The sequence below is a fragment of the Heterodontus francisci genome, chromosome 14 (assembly GCF_036365525.1).
Source record: "Heterodontus francisci isolate sHetFra1 chromosome 14, sHetFra1.hap1, whole genome shotgun sequence".
Lineage (NCBI taxonomy): Eukaryota > Metazoa > Chordata > Chondrichthyes > Heterodontiformes > Heterodontidae > Heterodontus > Heterodontus francisci.
This window is the reverse complement of record NC_090384.1, coordinates 27,142,467-27,162,636: the sequence shown is the minus strand read 5'-3', so window position 1 is coordinate 27,162,636 and position 20,170 is coordinate 27,142,467. Positions and strand designations below refer to the sequence as shown.

Sequence of the window (20,170 nt, the reverse complement as noted above, 5' to 3'; positions counted from 1 at the left end):
TGAAAGGAGGGAGGAGAGGTCCAGTATTAACCAATAGTGAAGTGATGGAGGAGAGGTCCAGTATTAACCAAGAGTGAAGGGAGGGAGGAGAGGTCCAGTATTAACCAATAGTGAAGGGAGGGAGGAGAGGGTCAGTATTAACTGAGAATGAAGGGAAGGAGGAGATGGTCAGTATTAACCGTGAAGGGAGGGAGGAGAGAGTCAGTATTAACCAAGAGTGAAGGGAGGGAGGAGAGGGTCAGTATTAACCAAGAGTGAAGGGAGGGAGGAGAGGGTCAGTATTAACTGAGAATGAAGGGAAGGAGGAGAGGGTCAGTATTAACCGTGAAGGGAGGGAGGAGAGGGTCAGTATTAACTGAGAAGGAAGGGAGGGAGGCGATGGTCAGTATTAACCGTGAAGGGAGGGAGGAGAGGGTCAGTATTAACCAAGAGTGAAGGGATGGATGAGAGGGTCAGTATTAACCGAGAGTGAAGGGAGGGAGGAGATGGTCAGTATTAACCGAGAGTGAAGGGAGGGAGGAGATGGTCAGAATTAACCGAGAGAGAAGGGATGGATGAGAGGGTCAGTATTATCTGAGAGTGAAGGGATGGATGAGAGGGTCAGTATTAACCAAGAATGAAGGGAGGGAGCAGAGGGTCGGTATTAACCAAGAATGAAGGGAGGGAGGAGAGGGTCAGTATTAACCAAGAGTGAAGAGATGGAGGAGATGGTCAGTATTAACCAAGAGTGAAGGGAGGGAGGAGAGTGTCAGTATTAAATAAGAGTGAAGGGATGGATGAGGGGGTCAGTATTAACCAAGAGTGAAGGGAGGGAGGAGAGGTCCAGTATTAACCAAGAATGAAGGGAGGGAGGAGAGGGTCAGTATTAACCAAGAGTGAAGAGATGGAGGAGATGGTCAGTATTAACCAAGAGTGAAGGGAGGGAGGAGAGTGTCAGTATTAAATAAGAGTGAAGGGATGGATGAGGGGGTCAGTATTAACCAAGAGTGAAGGGAGGGAGGAGAGGTCCAGTATTAACCAAGAATGAAGGGAGGGAGGAGAGGGTCAGTATTAACCAAGAGTGAAGAGATGGAGGAGATGGTCAGTATTAACCAAGAGTGAAGGGAGGGAGGAGAGTGTCAGTATTAAATAAGAGTGAAGGGATGGATGAGGGGGTCAGTATTAACCAAGAGTGAAGGGAGGGAGGAGAGGTCCAGTATTAACCAAGAGTGAAGGGATGGAGGAGAGGTCCAGTATTAACCAAGAGTGAAGGGATGGAGGCAAGGGTTAGTATTAACCGAGAATGAAGGGAAGGAGGAGATGGTCAGTATTAACCGTGAAGGGAGGGAGGAGAGGGTCAGTATTAACCAAGAGTAAAGGGAGGGAGGAGAGGGTCAGTATTAACCAAGAGTGAAGGGAGGGAGGAGAGGGTCAGTATTAACTGAGAATGAAGGGAAGGAGGAGATGGTCAGTATTAACCAAGAGTGGAAGGGAGGGAGGAGAGAGTCAGTATTAACCAAGAGTGAAGGGAGGGAGGAGAGGGTCAGTATTAACCAAGAGTGAAGGGAGGGAGGAGAGGGTCAGTATTAACCAAGAGTGAAGGGATGGAGGAGAGGGTCAGTATTAACTGAGAATGAAGGGAAGGAGGAGAGGGTCAGTATTAACCGTGAAGGGAGGGAGGAGAGGGTCAGTATTAACTGAGAATGAAGGGAAGGAGGAGATGGTCAGTATTAACTGTGAAGGGAGGGAGGAGAGGGTCAGTATTAACCAAGAGTGAAGGGAGGGAGGAGAGGTTCAGTATTAACCAAGAGTGAAGGGAGGGAGGAGAGGGTCAGTATTAACTGAGAATGAAGGGAAGGAGGAGATGGTCAGTATTAACCGTGAAGGGATGGATGAGAGGGTCAGTATTAACCGAGAGTGAAGGGAGGGAGGAGATGGTCAGTATTAACCGAGAGAGAAGGGATGGATGAGAAAGTCAGTATTAACCAAGAATGAAGGGAGGGAGCAGAGGGTTAGTATTAACCAAGAGTGAAGAGATGGAGGAGATGGTCAGTATTAACCAAGAGTGAAGGGAGCGAGGAGAGGGTCAGTATTAAAAAAGAGTGAAGGGATGGATGAGGGGGTCAGTATTAACCGAGAATGAAGGGAAGGAGGAGAGGGTCAGTATTAACCGAGAGTGAAGGGATGGATGAGAGAGTCAGTATTAACCGAGAGTGAAGGGATGGATGAGAGGGTCAGTATTAACCAAGAATGAAGAGATGGAGGAGATGGTCAGTATTAACCAAGAGTAAAGGGAGCGAGGAGAGGGTCACTATTAACCGAGAGTGAAGGGAGGGAGGAGAGGGTCAGTATTAAACAAGAGTGAAGGGAGGGAGGAGAATGTCAGTATTAACCAAGAATTAAGTGGGAAAGCAGGGTGTCAGTATTAACCAAGAGTGAAGGGAGGGAGGAGAGGGTCAGTATTAAATAAGAGTGAAGGGATGGATGAGGGGGTCAGTATTAACCGAGAATGAAGGGAAGGAGGAGATGGTCAGTATTAACCAAGAGTGAAGGGAGGGAGGAGAGGGTCACTATTAACCGAGAGTGAAGGGAGGGAGGAGAGGATCAGTATTAACCGAGAGTGAAGGGAGGGAGGAGAGGGACAATATTAAACAAGAGTGAAGAGAGGGAGGAGAGGGTCAGTATTAAACAAGAGTGAAGGGAGGGAGGAGAATGTCAGTATTAACCAAGAATTAAGTGGGAAAGGAGGGTGTCAGTATTAACCAAGAGTGAAGGGAGGGAGGAGAGGGTCAGTATTAAATAAGAGTGAAGGGATGGATGAGGGGGTCAGTATTAACCGAGAATGAAGGGAAGGAGGAGATGGTCAGTATTAACCAAGAGTGAAGGGAGGGAGGAGAGGGTCAGTATTAACTGAGAATGAAGGGAAGGAGGAGATGGTCAGTATTAACCGTGAAGGGATGGATGAGAGGGTCAGTATTAACCGAGAGTGAAGGGAGGGAGGAGATGGTCAGTATTAACCGAGAGAGAAGGGATGGATGAGAGGGTCAGTATTAACCAAGAATGAAGGGAGGGAGCAGAGGGTCAGTATTAACCAAGAGTGAAGAGATGGAGGAGATGGTCAGTATTAACCAAGAGTGAAGGGAGCGAGGAGAGGGTCAGTATTAAAAAAGAGTGAAGGGATGGATGAGGGGGTCAGTATTAACCAAGAATGAAGGGAGGGAGGAGAGGGTCAGTATTAACCAAGAGTGAAGAGATGGAGGAGATGGTCAGTATTAACCAAGAGTGAAGGGAGGGAGGAGAGGGTCAGTATTAAATAAGAGTGAAGGGATGGATGAGGGGGTCAGTATTAACCGAGAGTGAAGGGAGGGAGGAGAGGGTCAGTATTAAATAAGAGTGAAGGGATGGATGAGAGGGTCAGTATTAACCGAGAGTGAAGGGATGGATGAGAGAGTCAGTATTAACCGAGAGTGAAGGGAGGGAGGAGATTGTCAGTATTAACCGAGAGAGAAGGGATGGATGAGAGGGTCAGTATTAACCAAGAATGAAGGGAGGGAGGAGAGGGTCAGTATTAACCAAGAGTGAAGAGATGGAGGAGATGGTCAGTATTAACCAAGAGTGAAGGGAGGGAGGAGAGGGTCAGTATTAAATAAGAGTGAAGGGATGGATGAGGGGGTCAGTATTAACCGAGAATGAAGAGATGGAGGAGATGGTCAGTATTAACCAAGAGTGAAGGGAGCGAGGAGAGGGTCACTATTAACCGAGAGTGAAGGGAGGGAGGAGAGGGTCAGTATTAAACAAGAGTGAAGGGAGGGAGGAGAATGTCAGTATTAACCAAGAATTAAGTGGGAAAGGAGGGTGTCAGTATTAACCAAGAGTGAAGGGAGGGAGGAGAGGGTCAGTATTAAATAAGAGTGAAGGGATGGATGAGGGGGTCAGTATTAACCGAGATGAAGGGAAGGAGGAGATGGTCAGTATTAACCAAGAGTGAAGGGAGGGAGGAGAGGGTCACTATTAACCGAGAGTGAAGGGAGGGAGGAGAGGATCAGTATTAACCGAGAGTGAAGGGAGGGAGGAGAGGGACAATATTAAACAAGAGTGAAGAGAGGGAGGAGAGGGTCAGTATTAAACAAGAGTGAAGGGAGGGAGGAGAATGTCAGTATTAACCAAGAATTAAGTGGGAAAGGAGGGTGTCAGTATTCACCAAGAGTGAAGGGAGGGCCGAGAGGGTCAGTATTAAACAAAAGTGAAAGAGGAAGGAGAGTGTCAGTATGGATGAGCAGTGGTAACTGTTCAAATAGTTATTTTGTACAACTTTGGATGTGGCTGGAAAAGCTGCATCAAAGTAAAGAGTATTTGCAGGCGCAGAGTGGATGCGAAGGGAATGCATCGTAAACAGCGTACACATGTTAGGAATTTGGTGAGAGTGGGAATTCAGAGCAGAGTGGGCAGGAGGTGTTGCTTTTTGCCCTCAATACTTGTAATTGTTCGTGCTCGCTTGAGGCAGTAGGTATTTAAAATTTTGCACAGTGTTTGATTGCCTGGTGAAAGTTTGTGTGTAGAAAAAGGAAAATAAAAACTTACAAACTAAAAGCTAGATATAACAAATATAAATAATTTAGACTAAGATATGGCAGAGCAGGCTATGTGTCTGGACAGCAGTAAGTGGGAGTTTGTTGTCAGCAAGACTGTCATGACATGTGCAGTTGATGTCTCTGTCTCGAATCTCACAGAGTCATTGAGATGGAGTGTGAGTTGCAGGCACTCCAACATAGAAGGGAAATATTTGGACAGTTTGCTCCAGACCTTAGTCACACCTCAGAGAGTTGCAGGTTCAGAACGGGTTGGTGCGACCAGTACAGAGTAAAAGGAGCATATATGAGTTAGAGAAGGAGGATCTGCAGAAACTGAATCTATCCTCACAGTTATAATGTATTTCTATCTGTCAGGACAAGGATAAAGACTGTCGGACAGACAGCTAGAATGCAGACAATAGCACCTAGAAACAGGAGGCTGCCCAAAGGTGGGGAGGAGGAGGAGGAGATGCATGTGGTAGTTATAGGTGATTCAAAAGTCAGGGCAACAGTTAGCACCTTTTGTAAGCAGGATTGAGGGTCTCACACGGTCTGTTGCCTACCTGGTGCCAAGATGAGGAACATCTCCAACCAGCTTGAAAGGGTGAGGGAGGTGGAGGATCTGGTCATTGTGATCCATGTTGGGACAACAACATAGGGAAAATAGGAAAGAGGTCCATTTGGAGAGTACCAGGAACTAGAAAATGAATGAAAGAACAGGACCTCAAGGGCTATAATCTCTGGATTATCACTGAAGCCACATGCAAATTGCTGTATGGATAAGCAGATTAGGGAGGTGAACACACGGCTGAAGGAGTGGTGTGGGAAAGAGGGATTCCAGTTCATGGACACTGGGAGAAGGACTGAGACCGGGAGGATCTGTGCCATTGGGCCAGGCTCCACTTGAACTGGGCTGGGACCAGGATACTCGTGGAAAGGATAAATAGGGTGGCCACAAGGACTTTAAACTCACAAATGAGGGGAAGGCTTCAAGTGGAAAAAGTAGTAATAATACTTCAAAAACAAATGAAAGGGAAGAGAGTAGAGTAATGGTCAGGAATTGTGTGTCAGGCATTACAGGTATAGGGAAAACTAAATGATGTAAAATGATTAAACCAGGAGAGAGAAATAAGAAGCATGACAAGTTAGAGTGTGTGGCCCAAATAAACATTCTTTATACAAACACACAGAGTATAAGAATCAAATTGAATGAATTGCAGGAGCGCATTCAACTTAGAGGGTATGACATGATAGCCATTACAGAGACATAGCTAAACTGGAAACTAAATATAACAGGTTATCAGGTTTACAGGAAAGAGAGGGGAAATGGTAAAGGGAAGCAGTAGCCTCAGTGATTAAGAATGAAATCACTTCAATGATTCAATGAGAGGTAAGTAGGCAGAGGAGACTTTATCTGCAGAATTAAGAAAGAGAAAAGGATTTAAGACTGTAGTGGGAGTTGTGTATCGGTCCCCTGGTAGTAGCCTTGAAGTGGTAGCTTGTATAAATGTGAAGATTAACCAGGCATGCAGTAAAGGCAGAGTGGTTTAAAGGGGATTTTAACTTTCATATAGACTAGCTCATGTCTGAAAGCTAGTAAATTTCTAGAGCATGTTCAGAATTAGTTGTCTGCAGCAATATGTCTTGGAAACAAGGGGCCATGCCATATTCGATTCAGCAATGGGCCAGATTAGTTAACAGCCTAATGGTGCATGAACAGCTATCTAATAGTGATAATAATATCATCGAGTTCAATGTAGAGTTTGTAAGGGAGCAATGCAAAACAGCAACCAAAACTCTAGATTTTGGTAAGGGTGATTTCAATGTGATGAGACAAAGACTGTTCACAGTAATAAAAACAGAAAATGGTGGAAATACTCAGCAAATCTGGCAGAATCTGTGGAGAAAAAAACAGAGTTAACATTTCAGGTCAATGACCTTTCATTGGAGCACATGCTGAATATCTCAAGAAAGCAATCATTGATTCAAGGAAGGGAACGCACTGAAAATAACTAAAGCAAAATCACAGTAATAAAGAAAATAATGGCACTAAAGAGGGTCAAATCCCCAAGGCTTCCATCCCAAGGTTTCAAAGAAAGTAATTGGGAACATTACAGACACCCTAACTATAATCTTTCAAAATTCTCTCGGTTCAGGAACCATTCCTTTAGATTGGAAAGTTACACATGTCACTCTACTCTTTAAAGAAGGAGAAAGAGTGAATTTTGACTAATTAGCCTAACATCTGTTGTCAGGAAATAACTACAATCTATAATTAAGGATAAGTGACTGAAAACCTTGAAAATTTTGAGTTGATCAAAGAGCCAGCATGGATTTGTAAAAGATAGATCATGTCTGATGAAAGCAATTGAATTTCTTTTTAAGAGATGAGTAAAGTAGTGGTCAGGGAATGTCTATGGAGATTATTTATATGGACTTCAGGAAGGCATTTGATAAAATCCCTCATGAGAGACTATTAGTTAAAGTTGAAGTTCATGGAATTGAAAGCCTGGTTAGGAAATTAGCAAGAGAGAGAGAGTAGCGACAATGGACAGGTGCTCTAACTGGCAGGATGTGACTAGTGGTGTACCGCAAGGATCTATGCTGGAGCCTCAACTATTCACTGTACTTATTAATGACTTAGATGATGAAATAGAAAACCACATATTCAATAACACAAAGATAGGCAGCATTGTAAGCCGTGTAAATAGAAGCATAAAATTACAGAGCTATCGATGGATTAAGTGCATGGAAAAACTGGCAAGTGGATTTTATTGTCGGCAAATGTGGGGCCATCTTCTTTGGACCTAAAGAGGATTGAACAGGGTACTTTCCAAATGGTGAAAAACAGTGCAGGTTCAAAGAAACTTGGGGGTCCATGTGCATAAATCAATAAAATGTCATGAACAGTACAGAAAATAATCAAAAAGGCTCCTGGAATGCTGGCCTCTATATCTAAAGAATTAGAATACAAGGAGGTAGAAGTTATGCTTCAGCTATGCAAAGCCCAGGATTGATCACACCTGGAGTACTGTGAACAGTTCTGGGCAGCGCACCTTAGGAAAGATATAGTGGGCTCGGAAGGAGGCAGCATAGATTTGTCAGAATGATACCTGGACTTCAAGGGTTAAATTATGAGCTGTGATTGCACAAACTAAGGTTATATTCCCTGGAACTGAGAAAGTTAAGACTGATTTGATTTGAAATTTTCAAGATATTAAGGGGAACAGATAGGGTAGATAGAAAGAAACTGGTTGGGGTGTCTATGGAGCCTAGTTTAAAAATTAGGGCCAGCCCTTCAAGGGTGAAATTAGAAACATTTCTACATGCAAAGGGTGGTAGAAGCTTGGAACTCTCTTCCACAAATGGCAATTGATGCTCAATCAATTGTAAATTTTAAGTCTGATATTGATAGATTTTGATCAAAAGCTATGAAGGGATATGGGGCAATGGCGGGTGTATAGTTCAGTTACAGATCAGCCATGATCTCATTTAATGGTGAAATAGGCTGGAAGGGCTAAATAGCCTTCTCTTGCTCACATGTGCCACATACCCCCAAGGACAAAAGCTCTCCCTGTATAATTAAATAACCTTGGTCAACAAGGGAAGTGGGAGATAATATAAAATTAAAGAAAAAACTTATACAAATGCAAAGAACAGTAGCGATCCCTGGGAGAGCGATATATAAAAAGAAGCAAAGGAATACAAAGAAAAAGGGAATACAAGAAAAGAATTGCAAAGGATATCAAACACAAGCACTAAAGGTTTTCACAAATATTTTACATGAAAGATAGATTGGAGAAGCTGGGGCTGTTCTCCTTAGAGAAGAGAAAGTTGAGAGGAGATTTGATAGAAGTGTTCAAAATCATGAGGGGTCTAGATAGAGTAGATAGAGAGAAACTGTTTCCATTGGCAGAAGGATAGAGAACCAGAGGGCAGAGATTTAAAGTGATTGGCAAAAAAACCAAAGGCAGCATGAGGAAAAACCTTTTTATGCAACAAATGGTTAGGATTTGGAATGCACTGCCTGAGAGCGTGGTTGAGGCAGATTCAAGTCGAGGCGGATAAACTGCTGAAGGAAAAAAGTTGCAGGGCTATGGGGAAAGGGTAGGGGAGTGGAACTAGCTAAATTGCAGGGAGCCAACACAGACTCAATGGTCCAAATGGTCTCCTTCTGTGCTGTAACCAATCTATGATTCCAAGAGGGTGGCTAAGAGTAATGACAGACACAGGTGATATTGCATTTGGAAATCAGGAAATGGAGGAATTACTACATAATTACATTGTATCAGTTTTCACAGTTCAGAATGGGGATGAAGTACCGGACATACAAGGGAACTGAAAATAAATCAAGGGGAGGAACTAACTAGATTCAACATATGTAAAAGAAAAATGGTGATGGAGAGAATGGTGGAAAATTGACAAATCTCCAGGAGCTGATGGTTTCCACCCCAGGATATTAAAAGAAGTAGGTGAGAAAATTATTGATGCATTAGTCTTGATCTTCCAATGCACACTCAACTTAGGAATTGCCCACTTAGATTGGAAAATTGCCAATGTCACTCCATTACTTAAGGCAGGTAGAGGTAGGAGAGATAAACTAGGAAATTAGAGGCCTATTAGTCTAACGTCAGTTGTGGGGAAGTTACTAGAATCTGTTAGTTGGGACAGAGCGATTGAGCATTTGAACAAATATGAATTGATCAGAGAGAACAAGCATGGATTTGTAAAGGATTAAGTCATAACCAACAAATCTAGTTGAATTTTTTGAGGAGGTAACTAAGATGGTAGATAAGGGTGTGTCTATGGATATTACTTATTTGGACTTCCAGAAGACATTCAACAAGGTTCCACATAAGAGACTGTTAACAAAAATGAGTATATGGAATTGAAGGTAAGCTATTGGTTTGGATAGGGAATAATTAGTTAGGAAGTAGGAGACAGAGTGTAGGGATAATGGTTTGTACTCAAATTGACAGGATTGTGATGAGTGGTGTTGCCCAATGATCTAAACTGCTTTTTCCTATATTGATAAATGGCTTGAATGAAGGAATAGAGAGCCATATATCTACGTTTGCTGATGATACTAAGTTACGTAGCATAGTAAATAGTGTAGATCGGAGCAGAAAGTTGCAATGGGATATCTATAGATTAACTGAGTGGACAAAACCGTTGCAGTTGAAATCTATGTGGGGAAGTGTGAGTTGTCGTTTTTGGACCTAAGAAAGGTGGATCAGAGTGATTCCAAATGGCAAGAAGCCAGGAACTGTAGAAGAGTAACGCGATTTAGGAGTCCAAATACAGAAATCACTAAAAGGTATTGGGCAGGTACAGAAAAACTAGTCTTTACCTCAAGGTGAGATGGAAAACAAAAGGGATGGAAATTATGTAATATCGGCACGGAGCATAGAAATAATGCAAGATATTTGCTTCTTTTCATTGATGCTGACTAGATTTGTGTTGGATTCATAGTCTAGTGCCACTTTGTGGTTGACTCTGGTAAGCAACTGAATGATCTCAAGTTCCTTGCCATACCTATCCAGTACATGGCATAATGACTGAATAAACCACGAACCATTGCCTGTATTTCGCCGAGTAATAGCCAGGTGTTGTAGAGTAAGCATACAGGAAGTCAGCCTCTATAGGTATCTTTTTCAGGTGAGTACTTTTTTCCTCTGCAATACTGTCTGTCTCAACACCTGCGTCAATTTTGTTTCCTCGACAGGCCTGTATAAAGAACAGCTTTGGCTTGCCAACCAGAGCTTTGCATTTATAATGCCTTCAGTTCTGGGCACCACACCTCAGGAAGGATAATGGCCTTGAAGGGAGTGTGGAGCAGATTCAACAGAATGTTACTGGGCCTAAAAGGGTTAAATTATGAGGCCAGGTTGCATAGACTTGGCTTGTATAGAACAGGGTTGTCCAACCTTTTCAGACAGAGGGCCGTATTACGACTTTTGCTCGGCGCAGGGACCGGTGAGCAAATTTTGAAAGATAAAGGCATTAAAAATTTATCTTACGAATAAAAATAACAAATGTGCATTTTTGTGAAGAAGCTTTAAATGAGAAGACTAATTTATTGACTTACTTTCTCGGGGTTTTCCGAAGGGCCTTTTAAAAAAACGTCAGAACCCGCTGTTCCCAATGTCAGCAGCTATCAGCTGTGAAACTGACAGCACAGTAGTTTAAATGCCGGTCTGACAAAGGGAAATTTCTCATCTCCAGTCACAGACTCCAGGTGAGGATGAGGGACGGCCCTTAAAACAGTTTACATACGTGGGCCAGATGGAAATGTTTGGCGGGTTGGATCCTGGCCTGCGGGCTGTATGTTGGACAATCCTGATCTAGAAGATTAAGGGGTGATCCAGTTGAGGTGTTTAAGATGATCAATTGATTTTTTTTGTTAGACAAGGACATTAAGGGTGATTGAACCAAGGCAGGTAATAGAGTTAAGATGCAGATCATTCATGGTCTAACTGAATGGCAGCACAGATTCAAGGGGCTGAATGGCCTACTCCTGTCCCTATGTTCCTATAAGGGAGAAATGAAGGAGGCGAGTGCCAGTAGTAACCAAGTGGAAGAACAAAGAACAAAGAACAGTACAGCACAGGAACAGGCCATTCGGCCCTCCAAGCCTGCGCCGATCTTGATGCCTGCCTAAACTAAAACATTCTGCACTTCCGGGGTCCGTAACCCTCTATTCCCATCCTATTCATGTATTTGTCAAGATGCCTCTTAAACGTCTTAACCCTAACCCTAACGCTTCTACCACCTCACCCGGCAACAGGTTCCAGGCACTCACCACCCTCTGTGTAAAGAACTTGCCTCGCACATCCCCTCTAAACTTTGCCCCTCTCACCTTAAACCTATGTCCCCTGGTAACTGACTCTTCCACCCTGGGAAAAAGCTTCTGACTATCCACTCTGTCCATGCCGCTCATAACTTTGTAAACCTCTATCGTGTCGCCCCTCCACCTCCGTCGTTCCAGTGAAAACAATCCGAGTTTATCCAATCTCTCCTCATAGCTAATGCCCTCCAGACCAGGCAACATCCTGGTAAACCTCTTCTGTACCCTCTCCAAAGCCTCCACGTCCTTCTGGTAGTGTGGCGACCAGAATTGCACGCAATATTCTAAGTGTGGCCTAACTAAAGTTCTGTACAGCTGCAGCAAGACTTGCCTATTTTTATACTCTATGCCCCAACCGATGAAGGCAAGCATGCCGTATGCCTTCTTGACTACCTTATCCACCTGCGTTGCCACTTTCAGTGACCTTTGGACCTGTACGCCCAGATCGCTCTGCCTGTCAATACTCCTAAGGGTTCTGCCATTTACTGTATACTTCCCACCTGTACTAGACCTTCCAAAATGCATTACCTCACATTTGTCCGAATTAAATTCCATCTGCCATTTCTCCGCCCAAGTCTCCAACCGATCTATATCCTGCTGTATCCTCTGACAATCCTCATCACTGTCCGCAACTCCACCAACTTTTGTGTCGTCCTCAAACTTACTAATCAGACCAGCTACATTTTCCTCCAAATCATTTATATATACTACAAACAGCAAAGGTCCCAGCACTGATCACTGCAGAACACCACTAGTCACATCCCTCCATTCAGAAAAGCACCCTTCCACTGCTACCCTCTGTCTTCTATGACCGAGCCAGTTCTGTATCCATCTTGCCAGCTCCCCTCTGATCCCATGTGACTCCACCTTTTGTATCAGTCTGCCATGAGGGACCTTGTCAAAGGCTTTACTGAAGTCTATATAGATAACATCCACTGCCCTTCCTTCATCAATCATCTTTATCACTTCCTCAAAAAACTCAATCAAATTAGTGAGACATGACCTCCCTTACACAAAACCATGCTGCCTCTCGCTAATAAGCCCATTTGTTTCCAAATGGGAGTAAATCCTGTCCCGAAGAATCTTCTCTAATAATTTCCCTACCACTGATGTAAGGCTCATCGGCCTAGAAAGGGAAGAGAGTATCAGTTTCTGGACCAGAAGGACATATGGGCATTGAAGGGCAGTACAGCAATAGACAGTTTCAGGATGAATCAATTAGAGGCTTAATTATAAAAGTGCAATTACATAGTGAGGTATACTGAGATCAGGACTGTAACATGTGAGATGGTTAATTCTACAATGAGAACAAAGACTGTGTCAATGGAAATGTCAAGATATCAGACTAACATAGTAATAGAGAGAGAATGATGAACAGACAGTACAGAACAACATACAAAACAATGCTGTAACTCGATCGTACCTTTCTGTTGTGTGCCTACTGTAAATGATGATGTTTGAGTGACCCGATTGGTCGTTGCACGAGATGAAGCAGTCAATCTAAAGTCTGGAGTGGAGTAGATTCTTGTGGTGTCTGCCAGTCCAGGAATGCTTAACTTTGATTGAACCATGGTCTGTTTGGAGAAAGCGGTGGTGGGATTTATTTCTTGCATGTTATTATCATTTATTGGGAAGACCACTGAGGATACATCAGGTGAATGATGCAATGGAGAGGTCAGTCGATCGGGTGTGGTTGGATAAGGCATGGCAGTAGTAGATAAGTAGCCAGAGAACCTTTCAGATAGGGTCTGTTTAACCTCAACACCCTGCAGAGTTGATCTGACTGGAAGATCGCTCTTTCCTCTTGAACCCGGGGCAGTTTGTTGGTTGGTAGATATGCCTGAAACTTCAGTCGTTACCGTAAAGTCTGGGGACAATCCTGCAACAGAAACCAATGACTCCGCCTTCAGTATTTCAGGGGTACTCCCACTTTCTACAAACAGTACACGTGGATCTGGAGATGACCAGATGGAGGGCCCTTTATTATTACCCAAGACTGTGCTGTAGCCTGAAAAAGCTTCCGTAGGCTCCGAGCTCAATATTTCAGGAGTACTCCCACTTTCCACAAGTAGGCTACTTGTGTCAGGAGATGGTGAACTAGAAGGTATCCATTTTGTATCTAATACTGTGACCGACATTAGATCCAAGTGAACTTTGGCAGATTCCGAGCTCAATATTTCAGGAGTACTCCCACTTTCCACAAGTAGGCTACTTGTGTCAGGAGATGGTGAACTAGAAGGTATCCATTTTGTATCTAATACTGTGACCGACATTAGATCCAAGTGAACTTTGGCAGATTCTGAGCTCAGTGTTTCTGGAATATTCCCACTTTCCACTGTTAGGTCAGTTGGAGATGGCGAGATAGAGAAGGTTTCTTTTCTATTCGGCATGCTGACTGCTCTTTGATCTGGGAGGAGTTTTGAACTAAACATTCCAATGCTCGTGGCATTTTCCTTAGGTAGGTCAGTTGGATTTGGAGTCATTGGGTTTGAGGATGTCCCACCTGTACGCATTTCAAACATTGTGGGCTTTTGTGTGGTTTCAGAATCCCGTGTGGAGGTTGCACCAGACATGCTCTCATGTTCATTTTTCGTATTTATTTGCAACGTTGATGAACTTTCCAGGATGGGCTGATAGTCCAATCTGTTTGCGTTGTCCTTGGTGCTGCCTATTGTTGCATTAATTTCTATGGCATTGCCTGAAAACACTGCAGAAGGGGAAGGGTGAGCAATGCTGCCCACACTAGTTAAATCTGTACCTGAGTGGTACTCCAGTTTGGTTTCTGTATCTTGGCTATCTGTGTTTAATGACATTCCTCTAATTGACTCAGTGTATAGCTCCATGTCACCAACAGACCCAGAACCATTCATTGCCACACTGATATTCTTTTTCAAACTTGTCGATGTTGTTTTATTCAGGCGGTCTGCATCGTATCCTGGCTTTGTGGGTAAAGTGAAGCCTGGAGTGGCAGTGGATACCGGTCTTGTTGGCTGGTCTTCAGGAAATCCCAATCCCCTGTATACAACAGCTGCCGAGGGTGATGGAATTGACTGGATGTCCGACTGCAATGAACTGCGGGTTGAAGACTCATGAGGCTCTGATGTGAGGATTGGTGATTGACTTTCTGCTGCCATCGTCTCACTACTAACAATGTCATGGCTATTTGCTGGTGTGACCAGTCGAGGTTCTACATGTATTTAAAAAAAGCAATATTTAATTTCCACTTCACAGTGCATTGCTCACATCCACCTGACAGGAGCAGGAGTACCCCATTCCACCATTCAATTTCTTTTTTTTCTTTCATGTCACTGGCAAGGCTAGCATTTGTTGTCCATCCCTAATTGCCCTTGAACTGAATGGCTTGGTAGGCCATTTCAGTGGGCAGGTAAGTGCCAACCACATTGCTGTGGATCTGGAGTCACATGTAGGCCAGACCAGGTAAGGATGGCAGATTTCCTTCCCTAAAATGAAATTAGTGAACCAGATGGGTTTTTACAGCAATTGATGATAGTTTCACCATTACTGAGACTGGCTTTCAATTCCAGAATTTTATTAATTAATTGAAATTGAATTCCACCAGCTACCGTGCTGGAATTTGAACCAGTGTCCCCATGGCATTAGCCTTGGCCTCTGGATTACTAGCCCAGTTACATTGCCACTTTGCCACTGTCTCATCCAGTTAAAGCATGGTTGATGTGCACCTCAACTTCTTTAGGCCACCTGTGCTCCATGCATAACATATATGTTACCCAATTTATCAACATCTGTCTTGGAAACTTCTAATTGACCCAGCATGGATTGAGGACTGGCTAACACACAGAAGGCAGAGAGTCAGGACCAATGGGTCTTTTTCAAGTTGGAAAGCTGTAACTAGTGGACTGCCACAAGGATCAGTCCTGGGGCCTCAACTATTTACTATCTATATTAATGACTTAGAGGAAGGGAAAGAGTGTAGAGTATCCAAATTTGCTGATGATACAAAAATAGGTGGGAAGGCATGTTGTGATGAGGACACAAGAAATCTGCAAAGGGATAGAGATAGGTTAAGTGAGTGGGCAAAAACTTGGCAGATGGTGTTCAATGTGGGAAAGTGTGAGGTCATCCACTTTAGTAGGAAGAATAAAAAGGCAGACTATTATTTAGATGGAGAAAGACTACAAAATACTGCAGTACAGAGGGATCTGGGTGTTCTTGTGCATGAAACACAAAAGGTTAGCATGCAGGTGCAGCAAATAATTAGGAAGGTAAATGGAATTTGGCCCACAAGTGAAATCTGTTTTGTCACATTCACTCTAATGATGTCCAGCATAATTTGAGAGATAGCTATCAGATTTTCCCTTTTTCAGAGAAAAGATTCCTAGCCTGTTCCATCTTCCCTGACAGCAGGTTACTGGCTATTTACTTGAATCTGATGAAGGGTCACTGGCCTGAAACGTTAACTCTGCTTCTCTCTCCACAGATGCTGCCAGACCTGCTTGAGTATTTCCAGCATTTCTTGCTTTTATTACTGGCTATTAATTGTTTTGCCCTGCACCCTGTTCTTCCCTCATCTCCTGAAAATGCTGTCCCATACCCAGGTTCTCAGCTGCTGCCTGACACCTAGTTAGCAAGGTATGTGGAGAGCAGAGTGGCTGGGCCTGATCCCCAAACAACTCCGCCACCACCCACCCCACCCCACCCAGTCCCCAGCAGAGGGAGAGGGGAATGGGGTGGCACTGACTGGATAATTACCAGGAATGGGAACCCTGGTGGATCTTGGCCTCATTGGGGGCATCAAGGCCCACAGAAATACTGGGCTGAGATCAGCTAATGCAGCACAGACCTGGGATCAAACCTGGGATCTTTCTGCTCCTTGTGGTTCATGTCCATATCATTCACTGTATCTACAGTCAGTAATATAGCCTGTGAACATGATTCATCCATTGAAGGCCACTCTGCTCCTTTCAGGATTCACATTCTCCATCCTTTCGAAACATTTGCAGTAAGATTAATGATAGTTTCTTCATATATCGCTTCAGAGGTACTTTCTTTTCATACTAACGCACTGCTGGTTATTCTACAGGGAACTTGGCGGAGTAGCTGTGGGCTGTTCTGGCTTACAAGGCTGGCTACTGACGAAATGCCCTTGTGCTCCACCTTGAGCATGTAAATGGCTCCCATCACCACCAATTGGGATGGGATCAATAGCTTTGGGCATGAGAGGATGGGAGTTTTGCTCCACTTGCTGAATTTCTAGCCCTGAGTAACCATTTATATCGGACATTTAAAGTAGTAAAACATCTCAAGGCACTTTACAGGAGTGTTATAAAACAAACTTTGATACGGAACACCCTAAGGAGGTAATAGGGCAGATGGCCAAAAGCTTGGTCAAAGAGGTGGATTTTAAGGCGCATCTTAAAGGAGGAAAAAGAGCTAGTGAGGTGGAGAGCTTTAGGGAGGGAATTGCAGAGCTTGGTGTCTTGGCAGCTAAAGGCACGACCACCAATGGTGGAGCAATTAAAATTGGGGATGCTCAAGGAGACCAGAATTAGAGCAGTGCAGATATCTTAAAAGGTTTGTGGGGCTGGAGGAGATTACAAAGAAATGCAGGCATCAGGCCATGGAGAAATTGGACAATAATTATGACCATTACTCATACAGCAAGATCACGTGAGTCTGTAATGACCAATAATGCTCATCACACACAGCAGATCAATGCGAGTTTGCAATGACCATTACTGTTTCACACGCAGATCAATGCGAGTCTGTAATGACGATTATTGTTTCACGCACAGATCAATGCGAGTTTGCAATGACCATTACTGTTTCACACGCAGATCAATGCGAGTTTGCAATGACCATTATTGTTTCACATACAGATCAATGTGAGTCTGTAATGACTGTTGTAGGGTATTCCCAAGCGCAGAGGCACCTGCCGTAAATATCATAATGTTTAAATATTATTTGAGTAACCAGTAACATATAATATTAGTGAACAGTGAGGAGGTTGCAAAGCACCATGGGGCTCAGTTAACTTGACCACATTCCACAGGAGCTGAGTAATCCAATCTCAAACAAAAGGCTAATTAAAATGAAAAGCAGACACCCTTGTGGAATGCTGACAAAGGTGCTAGCCTGTAATGAGGTGAAAACATCATGAGTAATCCCCTATCTGTGTATGGGCCGGTCATGCAGCCCCTCTATGCCTAGTAACCGCTTCTATTGGCTCTAATAATCAATGTATATAATCGATAATCGTTGTGATTGGACCATGTCCGGCCGGGATGGGCTGAGTAAATGTTTGAAAATGTATAAGTATGGATGATGTTCCTTTGTTCAGTGGAGAGGCATCTGGACAGCCCAGTGACCTGCTCCCCCACTGGCGTAACTAAATAAACTGTTTGACATTGGAGCAGACCTGAGTGTCGAGTGATTCTTCTAGATTCATTCCCACTAACAATGACCATTACTGTTTCACATGCAGATCAATGCGAGTCTGTAATGACCATTATTGTTTCACATACAGATCAATGTGAGTCTGTAATGACTACTACTGTATCACACACAGCAGATCAATGTGAGTCTGTAATGACCATTACTGTTTCACACACTGCAGATCAATGTGAGTCCATGGTGACTGCCCTCCTGTACAATTTAGTTTTGCAACTCACTGAGAAATTATGTTCCATGATTTAGATGTTTTAGGAAAGCACAGCCAATTGTGCAATCAAAAGCAAATTTCCAGTTATCTCCTGAGATGTTTTCAGTGTAGAAGGATCTCCTGTAAAAATAGATGCAGTTACCGATACAGAGAATCCAGGAATAGCTGAGAGAGAACAGTGAACTCCAGAGGTACCTGTAATAGTCTGTAAACTTCTCTTTGTGCTTTTCCCTGTGGTGGTGGGAAGGTTGCTAATTCTGGTTGTCCTTTGCTCAGCAGGATTCTGCATTGATGAAATCTCAGAGCCACAATTTTCATATTCTGAATGTTAGAAAAATCAATCAATTAAAAGTATTTGATAATAACTGCACACTCCCATCAAATATCTTAATAACCAGGGTTTCCATTAGAAATCTTCTTCAAGAGGGAGTGTCCCCATCAGATCCCTTTATAACTAGGGAGTCTCCATCAGCTCTTTATAACAAGGAAGATTCCCATCAGATCTCTTTATAATGAGGGAATTGCCCACCCGGAGCATTTTATCCATCATTTTAGAAGGAAATGTTACATACCTGTCACATTGAAACAGAACACATCGTACTTTTTGGTCAGCAGCTTTTGAATGGTGAGGACCCCTTGAAAGTTTTTTCCACAAACAGGGTGAGCAAGCACTCGAGGGATGGCAATCAAACCACCCTGAATCCACCCGTATCTGTGGAGCAATGCAAAGCAGATCAAAGAGTAGAGCATCAATAAGGGCAGCAGGTCTCAGCATTCAGATTAGCGGAACCTAAATGGATGTGATCAAAGTCTTCTCCATCTGTTGGTTGAGAGTCTAAGGGAAAATGAGCTTTCCCACATGTGGTGAGTCTCCCAGCCTAGTGAATATAACTGAATGCATTTAGGGCAGTTTTAACCTTGTTCTGAGAGGGTACACCTGTGGAATCATCTGCTGTCACTCAGAACCAGCCTGAAAACTTTCTCTCTCTCTCTGGGCTCAATTTTATGCTGCCCAGTGGGTTGGATCGTGGCGTGGGGGAGGATGGAGGTGGCAGAAAATTGAGCGGGAGGCTCCGGGAGGCCTACCTGCCCCGCTCCTGCCTCCAATCAACTTTACAGCGGTCGGTGGAGGGGGAGGGGTGGAAAAACGGCCCGCCCACCCGAGGCCAATCAAGGCCCTTAAGTGGCCACTTAATGGTATTTTACCCATGGCAAGTGGGCATTCTGGGGACGTGAAAGTCTGCCCAGCGATAGCTGCCGAACTTTCCGTGCGCAGGCGTGGGGGGGTCATGGCAGTCGGGCACAGAGTGCCCAATTGAGGGCCGCCCCCACCTCCCAACTCATCCACGGAACCCAAGACGCCCCCTCCCCCCCAAACGACCACTCTAGCCTCACCAGGGCATGACCGATCTCACTGATGAGGCATGCCCAACTTACCTTCTCTCCTTGCTCCATGGCATCAACTGGGCTGCAGTCCCACCAGTGGCCACCGCTCCCGGTGGCGCTGCTGGGAATGAGAACTGCCGGCCCGTTAATTGGCCAGCAGCACACTGAGGTGGGACTTCCTCCCTCAGGTGTGTGGAAGTCCTGCCTCGGGACAATTAAAGCCCGGGGACCCGTAAAATGTGGGACGGATCGCCGGACAAGGCGAAAGCAGGTTCGCCACTGACCTTTACGTCGGTGACGAATTCCTGTCCACCTAAGGTAAAATCCAGCCCATAGTCTCTCTCTATACTTCTACACTCTTTTCTTTTATCCCACTCCAGTGTGCTTGTAACAAGAGTAAGGGGTCCCAGAAAATATTGCTTCCCATACACTGACAGAAGTGACCTCAAAGGGTTTTGATGGGGAGACTGCTTCTTAATACAATGGGCATGGTGGAACGCCCATCATTATAAAGGGTAACTTCCTTTTTAAAGGGATCCTGATGGTGGGATGATTCTCTTTAAAAAGGGATCCTGATGGTGGGGTATATCCACTTTAAAAGGGATCTTGATAGAAGGGGGAGATCCCTCTTTAAAAAGATTTTACTGTAATAAAAGGGTCCTGTCAAAAGGTAGTTAGTATTTTTTTGATTGGATGAGATAATCAGCAGTGAGAGGGGCACTGAGACTTCTTACAACTGGAGAAACC

General features: G+C 44.1%; 1 protein-coding gene across 2 annotated transcripts in view; it reads right to left on the bottom strand.

Moving 5' to 3' along the window:
* LOC137377271 (CD44 antigen-like) overlaps window positions 1–20,170 on the bottom strand; it is a 291,352-nt gene that overhangs the window by 46,053 nt on the left and 225,129 nt on the right. For both annotated transcript variants that reach the window (XM_068046813.1, XM_068046814.1), the window contains exons 3-5: window positions 18,610–18,749; window positions 18,233–18,358; window positions 12,821–14,584 (exon numbers count right to left, since the gene is read on the bottom strand). In XM_068046813.1, the coding sequence (XP_067902914.1) occupies window positions 12,821–14,584; window positions 18,233–18,358; window positions 18,610–18,749 (2,030 nt within the window). The remainder of the gene's footprint in view (window positions 1–12,820; window positions 14,585–18,232; window positions 18,359–18,609; window positions 18,750–20,170) is intronic.